The sequence below is a fragment of the Octopus sinensis genome, linkage group LG29 (genome assembly GCF_006345805.1).
Source record: "Octopus sinensis linkage group LG29, ASM634580v1, whole genome shotgun sequence".
In the NCBI taxonomy this organism is placed as follows: Eukaryota; Metazoa; Mollusca; class Cephalopoda; order Octopoda; family Octopodidae; genus Octopus; species Octopus sinensis.
In genome coordinates this window covers 13,855,772-13,869,384 of record NC_043025.1, presented here as the reverse complement: position 1 = coordinate 13,869,384, position 13,613 = coordinate 13,855,772, and the positions used below count along the sequence as shown (strand labels likewise).

Here is a 13,613-nt window from a genome sequence, read left to right as displayed (position 1 = left end):
CGTATAGCCAGCTGGAGACGATGTCTCCTGGGGCTAAATTACAGCAACATTCGTCCTAAATCAAGACTTCCGTGTCATGTTGGCAAACCATCTCCACTACAAAGTACTTTTGCTGAATAACTCACGTTGTAAGGTTTTAAAACTAGTAATTTTCTAACAACAAGCAAGGTGAGTACATCTATCCGTCCATTGTAAATAATGTACATTATTCCTCATCCAAAAAATATGGAATAGTAATTTGAAGAAACTGTTTCCTCTACAGGCGCAGGAGTGGCGGTGTGGTAAGTAGCTTGCTAACCAACCACATGGTTCCGGGTTCAGTCCCACTGCGTGGCACCTTGGGTAAGTGTCTTCTGCTATAGCCTCAGGCAAACCAATGCCTTGTGAGTGGATTTGGCAGACGGAAACTGAAAGAAGCCTGTCGTATATATAATATATATGTGGTGTGTGTTGTTTGTCCCCCTAGCATTGCTTGACAACCGATGCTGGTGTGTTTACATCCCCGTCACTTAGCGGTTCGGCAAAAGAGACCGATAGAATAAGTACTGGGCTTACAAAGAATAAGTCCAAGGGTCGATTAGCTCGTCTAAAGGTGGTGCTCCAGCATGGCCGCAGTCAAATGACTGAAACAAGTAAAAAAAAAAAAGAGAGATTTTTCTGAAGAAATTCTGACCGGCACTGATTTTGTCTTGACATTTTCTATGCCTGATCTTACATCAGGATTCAGTGAATATCGAAACGGTGAGATCAAAGATAGGAAAATGGGTAATGGTTGTATGCGCCACATTTCAGGAGTCCTTGCTCCTTCATCAACACCCATCCAAACCCTTTGATCGAACTCAAGACATTACGATCGTGAGCCACTGCTGGATAGGCTACGTGTGAATAAGACATGATGGTCATACTCTTTTACTTGTTTCAGTCATTTGACTGCGGCCATGCTGGAGCACCGCCTTCAGTCGAGCAAATCGACCCCGGGACTTATTCTTTGTAAGCCCAGTACTTATTCTATCGGTCTCTTTTGCCGAACCGCTAAGTAACGGGGACATAAAACACCAGCATCGGTTGTCAAGCAATGCTAGGGGGACAAACACACACACATACATATACACACATACATACATACACATATATATACTCGTTTACTTGTTTCAGTCATTTGACTGCGGCCATTCTGGAGCACCGCCTTTAATCGAGCAACTCGACCCCGGAACTTATTCTATTGGTCTCTTTTGCCGCTAAGTGACGGGGACATAAACACACCAGCATCGGTTGTCAAGCAATGCTAGGGGGACAAACACATACATATATACGACGGGCTTCTTTCAGTTTCCGTCTACCAAATCCACTCACAAGGCTTTGGTCGGCCCGGGGCTATAGTAGAAGACACTTGGCCAAGGTGCCACGCAGTGGGACTGAACCCGGAACCATGTGGTTGTTAAACAAGCTCCTTACCACACAGCCACTCCTGCGCCTATAGGTGGAACATGTTGTTCATGGGTCTGCTGGATCAAGACTAGTCGAGGGCTAAACACCACCAGCAACAGCAGAACATAGAATATATCCAAATCAAAGGCATGACGGTCTCGGCTGGAGCGTCTTTCACTACAGATAAGAACACGTCGTCCAAACACCTTTGCCTTAACGGCAACCAGACGAAGCAAGCCAGTACGAGTTGTCTCCCATTGACTGATTCCGGCATCAGTTGTTACAGACGACAGTGATCGCCGTAACAGACGACAGTGATGATGAAGCTGACATAAGCCAACTGTCAAACAGATTTGGCTCACGAAAATGCTTGTTTTCCCCCCAGCTAAAACCTGAATTTAACAAAGTTTTAAATAAGGTAAGAAAAATTCAATACTTTTCCGTAAATCTCCTACAAAAAGAATGAAATTTTGCAAGATTTTGTAGGAGCGAACTTTGATAACAGAGAATATAAACTTCTACTGGATTGGCAGAACTCGGTGGAATTTGGGAATTCCATATGATTGAGAGAAAAGCTGCATTCCAAATGCTCTACAAGAGCAAACTTTCCACAGATGCCCATCGCTGACGAAGAATGGAAATCTCTCGATTTACTATATGAAAAATTCTGCATTCAGTAGAAATTATTTCGAAGGCTATTTGCGCTGATGATTCGGGTTTAGTGAAAGAGGAATATTCTATAGAATTTTTATTGAATAAACTTAATAATTTCGGCAACCCTTTGGCTCTAAATCTTCGTGAAAGACTTATACATAGAAATAATAAGAGAAGAAATGTGGAAACCTTGACTCTGTTGAGGTATTTACATAACCCAAGGAAATTTAAAGGTGAGTCGTTTTCTGGACCTTTTAACGAAACATTTAAGGAAGAATGCTGAACAAACATATCGGAGATTATTTCCTGAACATGATGCTGAGGATACAACAGAATTATACAAAGAAAATGAAATAGGAGGGAACCTAAAAACAAGTGTTACTGTTGTCCCATCTACATATGAAGGTAAGGGACTCATTCGTGAATACACAAGCGCAATGAAGAAAGTGAATGAAGAGCCCAGGATGGTAACAGATGGATTTGAAATCTCTAAAGAATTCGGGTACTATTTAAGAACAGTGGTCCCGGTGCGCGCACTCGCGCAAGTTAGTCGTGACTAGTCGATCCTACGACTACGAGCAAAGTAAATAAAACACAAAATAATAAATTTTTTTTACACAAAATAATTTTTTTAAAGTAAATAAAACACAAAGTAAGTATCGACTAGTCATGACTAGCTAGCGCGGATGCGCGCACCGGGACCACTCTTCTTAAGTAGTACCCGCGAAAACCGGTTTTGAGAGTTGCTTATACTTGAACTCGGTTTTGGGAATTGCTAGGTAATCGTTGTAGGATCGACTAGTCACGACTAGCATGAGAGAGTTTGATGCAGCTGCCCTCATCTGCACCTCCTGCCGTGAAGTTGGTTCATCTGGGACACCTGACAGGAAGAGGTCCAGCTTTATTTTAAAGACATCTGCATCCACCCCATGCAGGTCTCTCAGGTCCTTCGGGAAGATATTGAAGAGCTGTGGACCTCTGAAGCCCAGGCTATCGCAGTATCTTGTCTTACATCTCGATGGCAAGTTTGGAGTCCTTGGCAAAGGAAATAAAAATACTCTGAAAACAAAACATTTAAATATCTAATTTCTTGAGTGGCTGTGTGGTAAGTAGCTTGTTTACTGACCACATGTTTTGGGTTCAGTCCCACTTCATGGCACCTTGAGCAAGTGTCTTCTACTATAGCCTCGGGCCGACCAAAGCCTTGTCAGTGGATTTGGTAGACGGAAACTGAAAGAAGCCTGTCGTATATATGTATATATATATATATATATATATATGCGTGTGTGTGTATGTGTTTGTCCCCCTAGCATTGCTTGACAACCGATGCTGGTGTGTTTACGTCCCTGTCACTTAGCGGTTCGGCAGATGAGCCCGATAGAATAAGTACTGGGCTTACAAAGAATAAGTCCCGGGGTCGATTTGCTCGACTAAAAGCGGTGCTCCAGCATGGCCGCAGTCAAATGGCTGAAACAAGTAAAAGAGTAATACCTCACCTTATAAGAACCTGCTCTACGAGACCCTGGGTTTACATATTTTTCCACCTCACTTTTCTATGACGAGCTAAAATTTTTCAAGTACAAGATCCATATATTGAATGAATTCCAAAAGTTTCTACTACCATAACAAATGCTTCTGCGTATTACCACGAAATTTATAGAGGGCAAAAACTCTAGACTTGTTTTTTAAAAAGAGATCTACAGGTCTGTCCATGAGTGCTTGTGAATTGGTGATTGTGTCCACAAGTGATGGTGTGTTTAAGTCCAGTGAAAATGAAAGTAATTCAGAAAACCATAATAATAATAATATTTTTTTATTATAAATGATATTGACATTCTTTTTATTTCACAAAAAATATTTTTTACATTCTCCTGTTGTTTTATTGCCATTTATTTACAAGTATTATAAATTTTACAGGTAGAATATTTTTCTGGGAACCAATTGCCAGGACCCCTAGACTGGTGGTACGTAAAAAGCACTATCCGTATCGTGGCCGATGCCATTGCCGCCTCGACTGGCTTCCGTGCCGGTGGCATGTAAAATGCACCAATCCAATCGTGGCCGTTGCCAGCCTCGCATGGCACCTGTACAGGTGGCACGTAGAAAGCACCCACTACACTCACGGAGTGGGTGGCGTTAGCAAGGGCATCCAGCTGTAGAAACACTGCCAGATCAGACTGGAGCCTGGTGCAGCCTTCTGGCTTCCCAGATCCCCGGTCGAACCGTCCAACCCATGCTAGCATGGAAAGCGCACGCTAAACGATGATGATGATGAATTAGGATTTAAAACACTGCTCCTATGGGAGATTATTGTTCTGTTTTACAAGTTTCCGGTTTTCAAGCGGACCCTGTGAAACGCTGCTCCTATGGGAGATTATTGTTCTGTTTTACAAGTTTCCGGTTTACAAGCAGACTCTGTGAAACGCTGCTCCTATGGGAGATTATTGTTCTGTTTTACAAGTTTCCGGTTTACAAGCAGACTCTGTGAAACGCTGCTCCTATGGGAGATTATTGTTCTGTGTTACAAGTTTCCGGTTTTCAAGCGGACCCTGTGAAAAACTGCTCCTATGGGAGATTATTGTTCTGTTTTACAAGTTTCCGGTTTACAAGCAGACTCTGTGAAACGCTGCTCCTATGGGAGATTATTGTTCTGTTTTACAAGTTTCCGGTTTACAAGAAGACTCTGTGAAACGCTGCTCCTATGGGAGATTATTGTTCTGTTTTACAAGTTTCCGGTTTACAAGCAGACTCTGTGAAACGCTGCTCCTATGGGAGATTATTGTTCTGTTTTACAAGTTTCCGGTTTACAAGAAGACTCTGTGAAACGCTGCTCCTATGGGAGATTATTGTTCTGTTTTACAAGTTTCCGGTTTACAAGCAGACTCTGTGAAACGCTGCTCCTATGGGAGATTATTGTTCTGTTTTACAAGTTTCCGGTTTACAAGCGGACCCTGTGAAACGCTGCTCCTATGGGAGATTATTGTTCTGTTTTACAAGTTTCCGGTTTTCAAGCGGACCCTGTGAAACACTGCTCCTATGGGAGATTATTGTTCTGTTTTACAAGTTTCCGGTTTTCAAGCGGACCCTGTGAAACGCTGCTCCTATGGGAGATTATTGTTCTGTTTTACAAGTTTCCGGTTTTCAAGCGGACCCTGTGAAACGCTGCTCCTATGGGAGATTATTGTTCTGTTTTACAAGTTTCCGGTTTTCAAGCGGACCCTGTGAAACACTGCTCCTATGGGAGATTATTGTTCTGTTTTACAAGTTTCCGGTTTTCAAGCGGACCCTGTGAAACGCTGCTCCTATGGAAGATTATTGTTCTGTTTTACAAGTTTCCGGTTTTCAAGCGGACCCTGTGAAACGCTGCTCCTATGGGAGATTATTGTTCTGTTTTACAAGTTTCCGGTTTTCAAGCGGACCCTGTGAAACGCTGCTCCTATGGGAGATTATTGTTCTGTTTTACAAGTTTCCGGTTTACAAGCGGACTCTGTGAACTCCCATATCAAGGCATTATTTTATATATATTTGTGTGTGTGAAAGTGATAAACTAAATACACGTTCAGGTGTAGTTTTATTGGGATTAAAATACCAGCAATGTCAGAGCAAAACTTTTCACAACATTTCACCTGTATTTAATCAGGCACTCTCTCTTTTTCGTTGCGGTAGTCTTGTTCTACTAGCGACACAAACAGGACGTGTGTTGTGTTTTATTATTTCTAAGATAATCTTATAGAAGATATTACCTTCATAGAAAGAATTATGATACACATACAATTACTCACTTGTATGAACATGTAGTGACGTCATATTCCAGTGTGCGCACACACAACGTTCTTCTTCAGTGTGCGTGTGCGGGGTTGGAACCTTCTGGAAAGGCATAAGGAAGTTCCCCCATGCACTTGTGCTAGAGACTGAAGAAGAAATTCTATCGCGTTCCTTAATAGCGTCGTTGACTTGAGACACGGCGATAGAAGTGAAAGGACGTATTTTAAACTTGTGATCAGCCTATTCTCCTATCCCAGACGCTTAGGATTTCACCTGTTCTATTGCTCCTGAATTATTCTAAGAAGCTTACAAACGTTAGAATTCAGCCTTGCTGTGTTGAACTAGGTGGATACCAACCAGTATACCATCGTGTTCATTGTTGAACCAAGATCACCGCCGCCGTGGTGATCTCATTCTCGCCCACAACATTATAAGCGGAAAGTGTAACCTCTCGAAAGAGCTGTTCTTCACTCCTGCTCCAGAGCGTCGGCTGCGGGGTCATTCTGAAAAGCTCTACCTGCGACGATTTCATCTCAATCGAAGGAGAGGAGCTTTCTCCATCCGGGTTGCGGATCTGTGGAACAAGCTGCCAGACGTGATGGTGAAGATGCCGACGACCGCTTTGTTCAAAGCCTCCCTGGACCTCAAGGGGCCTGAACTCTTTACATGAACACCACCCTGTACTTAACTCCATGTCCCCCTACATGGCCTTGCTATTTGCTTTTGAGCCAAATTAACTAACTAACATAAAGAATTGTATATATTTTTAAGCTTGCGTTTTGTTCCTGACTGGTAGTATCTAGAAACAAAAAGAAAGGAAATTGTGTTGCACCCCAAAAGTCTACAGAAGCAACCAGTTCCCTTTACAAACACATTACTTGTGTAATGAATTGTCTTTTTGGGGAATGATTTATCACAGATATCACAGTGATATGGCTTCCCCCATGCAAAAGTTTACTTATGTATATTTAAGTTACCATTTTGAAAGAAGGATGTATTATAGATTTTTCACCCGCAAGAATGGATTTGTGTTTAGTTAGCTGATTATTTTGAGAGAATGATTTATCACAGTGATATGGCTTTCCTCACGTATGTGTAAGTTTGTGTCTAGCCAAGTGATCCCTTCGAAAGAAAGATTTACCACAGATATCACCTCTATTATATGAACAGATTTGTGTCTAGTGAAGCAACTGCCATCAGAGAATGATTTACCACAGATATCACACCGATATGGCTTCTCTCCTGTATGAACACGTCTGTGATTAGCTAAGTGATCACTTCGGGAGAATGATTTACCACAGATATCACAGTGGTATGTCCTCTCTCCTATATGAACAAGTTTGTGTCTAGTTAAGCCACTGCCATCAGAGAATGATTTACCACAGATATCACACCGATATGGCTTCTCTCCCGTATGAATACATTTGTGTGTAATTAGAGTACCTTTCTCAGTAAATAATTTACCACAGATCTCACAGTGATAGGGTTTCTCTCCTGTGTGAGTGAATTTGTGTATAGATAGTTGACTTCCTTCAGAGAATGATTTACCACAGATATCACACTGATATGGCCTCTCTCCTGTATGAACACGTTTGTGTCTAGTTAAGTTACTGCTCAAAGCGAATGATTTATCACAGATCTCACAGTGATAAGGTTTCTCTCCTGTATGAATACGTTTGTGTCTAGTTACATATTTTTGTTGAGAGAATGATTTAGCACAGATATCGCAGTGATATGGCTTCTCTCCTGTATGAATACGTTTGTGTTTAATTAGAGTATCTTTCCGAGTAAATGATTCACCACAAATGTCACAGTCAAATGGCTTCTCTCCTGTATGAATGCGTTTGTGTCTAGATAGTTGATTTCCTTCAGAGAATGATTTACCACAGATATCACAGTGACATGGCTTCTCTCCTGTGCGCGCGAGTTTGAGGAGCTTTACGATGGTACTACTCGAGAACAGTGGTCCCGGTGCGCGCACTCGCCTAAGCTAGCCGTGACTAGTCGATCCTAGGACGACCTACCTAGCAAAGTGGATTTGTGTTTAGTTAGCTGATTATTTTGAGAGAATGATTTATCACAGTGATATGGCTTTTATCCCGTGTGTGTAAGTTTGTGTCTAGCCAAGCTATTTTTTACAGAAAATGATTTACCACAGATCTCACAGTGATATGGCTTCTCTCCTGTATGAACATATCTGTGATTAGCTAATTGATCACTTCGAGAGAATGATTTACCACAGATATCACACTGATATGGCTTCTCTCCCGTATGAACACGTTTGTGTTTAATTAGAGCACCTTTCTCAGTAAATGATTTACCACAGATCTCACAGTGATATGGCTTCTCTCCTGTATGAACAGGTTTGTGTTTAGTGAAGCTACTGCCATAAGAGAATGATTTACCACAGATATCACACTGATATGGCTTGTCTCCTGTATGAACAGGTTTGTGTTTAGTGAGGCTACTGCTATAAGAGAATGATTTACCACAGATATCACACTGATATGGCTTCTCTCCCGTATGAATACGTTTGTGTTTAATTAGAGTATCTTTCCGAGTAAATGATTCACCACAAATGTCACAGTTAAATGGCTTCTCTCCTGTATGATTGCGTTTGTGTGTAGTCAAGTGATCGCTTTGAGAGAATGATTTACCACAGATATCACAGTGATATGGCTTCTCTCCTGTATGAATACGTTTGTGTTTAATTAGAATATCTTTCTGAGTAAATGATTCACCACAAATGTCACAGTCAAATAGCTTTTCCCCTGTATGAATGCGTTTGTGTCTAGATAAGTGATCACTTCGAGAGAATGATTTACCACAGATATCACACCGATATGGCTTTTCTCCTGTATGAACACGTTTGTGAACAATGAGTTTACCTTTTTGAGAGAATGACATTTTACATATATCACAAGAATAGGGTTTTTGCCCTCCGTCTTTTCGCTTCTCATCAAGAAAATCATTATTGTCCAACTCTGATTTACATTTAACACTGCCGCCTTCACAGAATTCGTTTTCCATCATTTTCTTCCTCTTACCACAATGTTCAGATGTTTTACTTTTTCCGAACTAAATTTTGTTTTTATTAACAAATATTTATTCTCTTTATATTTCCTGAATCTTCTGTTATCTGAAGATGCCTCAAACTCCTTTGTCATCCAAGTTTAATTAGAATACCATATCATCTTCAAAACATTCCAGACAGTGAAGTAGAGATATTTCGCTAACAGTCTTACTCGGAAGAAATATTCCACAGTAATTCCACCATGTGTTTACATATTCTGTGTGATATCTGTTCCCTGTGATGTTCTCCTTTAATCTTTGAAAGATGGCAAACGTCGATTCTGACCACTGAAGTATTCTTTGCTGCCAATGTCTTCTGGTTATCTGAAATATCAGAGAAACTGCGTCAATCAGGGAGGAGACATAGAAATTGAAGGTTAGTTAGTTAGTTAATTTTTTGGGTCAAAAAGCAAAAAGCAAGGCCATGTAGGGGGACATGGAGTTATGTACAGGGGGTGTTCATGTAAAGAGTTCAGGCCACTTGTGGTCAAGGGAGACTTTGAACCGAGCTATCGTCGACATCTTCACCATCTCGTCCGGAAGCTTATCCCACGGATCCGCAACCCGGACGGAGAAAGCTCCTCTCCTTCGATTGAGATGAAATCGTTGCAGATAGAGCTTTTCGGAATGACCCCGCAGCCGACGCTCTAGAGCAGGAGTGAAGAACAGCTCTTTCGAGAGGTTACACTTTCCGCTTATGATGTTGTGAGCAAGAATGAGATCACCACGGCAACATCGTTTTTCTAGAGAATAAAGGTCTAACGTCTTCAGCCTTTCTTCATAAGACAAAAGAACCATGCGGGTAGCCAGCTTCTGGGCTCTTTCGAGATGCTGTATGTCTTTGAGGAGATAAGGAGAAGAGGCTTGAATCCCGTACTCCAATATGGGTCTCACCAGCACGACATAGAGCGGTAGGAATAATAGAAATTTGACAGTATTTCACAAATTGAAAATTCCTTGGCAGTTTCATAATTGAATCAATCTGGAAGTAAAATTTAAATGAAGCCAAAGAAATAGATGTCCTGATGTTCTGTTTATACACTGCTGGAAGGTTAGATACTCTTACTCTTTACTCTCTGACTTGTTTCAGTCATTTGACTGCGGCCATGCTGGAGCACCGCCTTTAGTCGAGCAAATCGAACCCGGGACTTATTCTTTGTAAGCCCAGTACTTATTCTATCAGTCTCTTTGGCCGAACGCTAAGTAACGGGGACGTAAACACACCAGCATCGGTTGTCAAGCAATGCTAGGGGGACAAACACACGCATATATATATATATATACATATATACGACAGGTTTCTTTCAGTTTCCGTCTACCAAATCCACTCACAAGGCATTGGTCAGCCCGAGGCTATAGCAGAAGACACTTGCCTAAGATGCCATGCAGTGGGACTGAACCCGGAACCATGTGGTGGGTTAGCAAGCTACTTACCACACAGCCAATCCTGTAGGATTTCTGAAAAATTCTACCATAGGTACAGGGTAAGAAGCTTGCTTCCCGCGCATGCGTCGGTCAGTTTGGTGTGCTGGCTTTTGACGAGACAAACGGAATTTCTCGAGCTGCTTGGCGGCGGTTTGTCGGTGAGTGTTGTACCGGTGGCAAGGAATGTATTCTGTTTGGTTTGAAATAAAGAACATCTTTAGCTTAATAATCCTAACTTAATGCCGGGCAAAACTGGGTTATACTGCTAGAATATATATATATATGTATATAAATATGTATGTATGTGTGTGTATATATATAAAGGATATTTACAACATTTGTTGTATATGTATAAAGGATATTTACAACATTTGTTGTATATGTATAAAGGATATTTACAACATTTCTAAAAATAACCCAACAATTGCTGCTTCGGCCAGGGTCAAGATACAGGACTCTTGACATGTCCAACAAAGCGTGATGCCTAAACCAATCAGCTCAACCAACCAATCAGCTTAAGTAATTGAGTGATACTACACACTGATTGGTCAGAATACAGTTTGCAAAACTAGCACTCTGGAGCCTACCCAGCTGTATTTATAGCACAGAATCAATCATCTTGCTACAGTCAAAAATTGTGAAGCATGACTGTCAACACTACTACATGAACCCGAAGATTGCAGAATTCAATGCATGAAAGTACTAGTTCAATCAGAATGAATATTTAACATTCTACTATTTCATTTTATTTTATTCAATTATAATATATTATCTTATAATATATCATTATAAGATTGTAAATAAAACGTGAAAATCAGACAAGGTTGGAATTCTTTTTATTAATAATTCTTCTATACACAATCACACACACCCATATATATATATTCTATATATATATATATATATATATATATATATAGTAAGTATGTATGTATGTGTGCGTGTGTACATATATATATATGTATGTGTATATATATATATAAGTATGTATGTATGTGTGTGTGTATGTATATATATATATATATATATATATATGTATGTATATATATATATATATATATGTATGTATATATATACATGCATGTATGTATATACATATATAATTATATATGTATATATATAATAATAAATATTAAGGAATAAATCCAAATTTACAAGGAAAAATCAGATTTAAGATTGAATCCAATTTTATAATAAAATATTATATTATAATAAATTAGAGACAAAACCACTTTTATGCAAATCAAAGAAAGACTTAAGCCAATACATAAAATAATTTATATAAATTAAAATTTAACAAATGAATAACCACTACGATCGTTTCGTGTCAGCACATCTTAGACATTCTTCAGGTGGTTTCTAAGAAGGTTAGAAACCACCTGAAGAATGTCTAAGATGTGCTGACACGAAACGATCGTAGTGGTTATATAAATTATTTTATGTATTGGCTTAAGTATTTCTTTGTTTGATTTGCATAATAGTGGTTTTGATTCTAATTTAATATAATATGTATATATATATATAAATATATGTATATATTTATATATATATATGCATTTACATATATATAAGTATTTATATATATATGTATGTATACTCTCTTTTCTTTTTTACTCTTTTTACTTGTTTCAGTCATTTGACTGCGGCCATGCTGGAGCACCGCCTTTAGTCGAGCAAATCGACCCCGGGACTTATTCTTTGTAAGCCCAGTACTTATTCTATCGGTCTCTTTTGCCGAACCGCTATGTGACAGGGACGTAAACACACCAGCATCGGTTGTCAAGCAATGCTAGGGGGACAAACACAGACACACTTATATATATATATACATATATACGACGGGCTTCTTTTCAGTTTCGGTCTACCAAATCCACTCACAAGGCATTGGTCGGCCCGGGGCTATGGCAGAAGACACATGCCCAAGATGCCACGCAGTGGGACTGAACCCGGAACCATGTGGTTGGTTAGCAAGCTACTTACCAAAATACATATATATATACAAATACATATATATGTATGTATATATATACATATATATGTATTTGTATATATATGCATACATATTGATATTAATAACTTCACCGTACACCCACACATTCAACCCCTTAATAATAACAACAACAGATCCTAAACATGGTACCATGGCCTTTTCTTTGATAATATCTTTCTTGCTTATTCAAATTCAGTTCAATGCACACTTGCCTTCAACCAACCATTTCTCTTTGTGTGTGTGTGTGTGTATGTTTTTGATAATCGTTTAGAACAAGTAGTTTTACACCTATGACACTATTTTGTCCATTTCTTTCTGGCCCGGGTCAAACACTTATAGTTTAAAGGCCATGGACCTTTTTTGTTTTTTGTGCCTGGGTCAAACGCTTTAGTTTGACCCATTAACCAACACTATCGAAGTGAAATAGCGATCGTGTACTTCCGGAAGTGGGCGATCTTACGGTATAAGTACCCAAATGCTTAACGGTATTTCGTCTGCCGTTACGTTCTGAGTTCAAATTCCGCCGAGGTCGACTTTGCCTTTCATCCTTTCGGGGTCGATAAATTAAGTACCAGTTACGCACTGGGGTCGATGAAATCGACTTAATCCGTTTGTCTGTCCTAGTTTGTCCCCTCTGTGTTTAGCCCCTTGTGGGTAGTAAAGAAATAGGTATAAGTACCGCTGTACTTCCGCAAGTACGGGATACGTTTCAAAAAAGGGTTTCTTTTATATATATGATGGGTTAGGGTTAGGGTATGTGGGGATCCTTCGGTATAGGTAAACCCTTTTCTCCAATCCCTAACCCTAACCCCCATATATAAAAACCCCCACTTTTTTTAAATGTATCCGGTACTTATACCGTAAGGTCGCCAGCGAAATAATAGTTTAACCATAGAGAGGCCTTACCTGTCGACCGAGGCGGGACGAGCGATCGCTGCCCTTAAATTGAAGAAAAATAGGGTCCTGCCATCTCTCATTGAATTACGCCGACGTGCTTTCTGTCCGCGCATGCGCCCGTGGCTCTTCCGCCGGGGCCTGCAGTCTTCACTTCCGTTTACCTCAATATGCAATCCCCGTGACCATCACCCCAGAGCTCATTAAAACCCATAACGCCCACGCATACGATTTTACGAAGACCGAACTTTGTGCGCGCGTTTGAGGAGCTTTACGATGGTACTACTCGAGAACAGTGGTCCCGGTGCGCGCACTCGCCTAAGCTAGCCGTGATTAGTCGATCCTACGACGACCTAATTAGCAAAGTAAATAACACAAAAGCACA

The 13,613-nt window shown here is 40.2% G+C and overlaps 1 protein-coding gene across 1 annotated transcript in view; it reads right to left on the bottom strand.

Annotated features, from left to right (window-relative positions):
• Positions 1 to 13,474, bottom strand: part of LOC115226086 (zinc finger protein OZF-like) — a 14,531-nt gene extending 1,057 nt beyond the window's left edge. Inside the window, exons 1-6 of the mRNA XM_036514810.1 lie at positions 13,241 to 13,474; positions 8,208 to 9,243; positions 7,547 to 7,686; positions 6,989 to 7,462; positions 2,272 to 2,400; positions 1,546 to 1,820 (exon numbers count right to left, since the gene is read on the bottom strand). Coding sequence (XP_036370703.1) covers positions 1,546 to 1,820; positions 2,272 to 2,400; positions 6,989 to 7,462; positions 7,547 to 7,686; positions 8,208 to 8,880 — 1,691 coding nt within the window. The 5' untranslated portion in view covers positions 8,881 to 9,243; positions 13,241 to 13,474. The remainder of the gene's footprint in view (positions 1 to 1,545; positions 1,821 to 2,271; positions 2,401 to 6,988; positions 7,463 to 7,546; positions 7,687 to 8,207; positions 9,244 to 13,240) is intronic.
• Between the last annotated feature and the right edge of the window lie 139 nt (positions 13,475 to 13,613).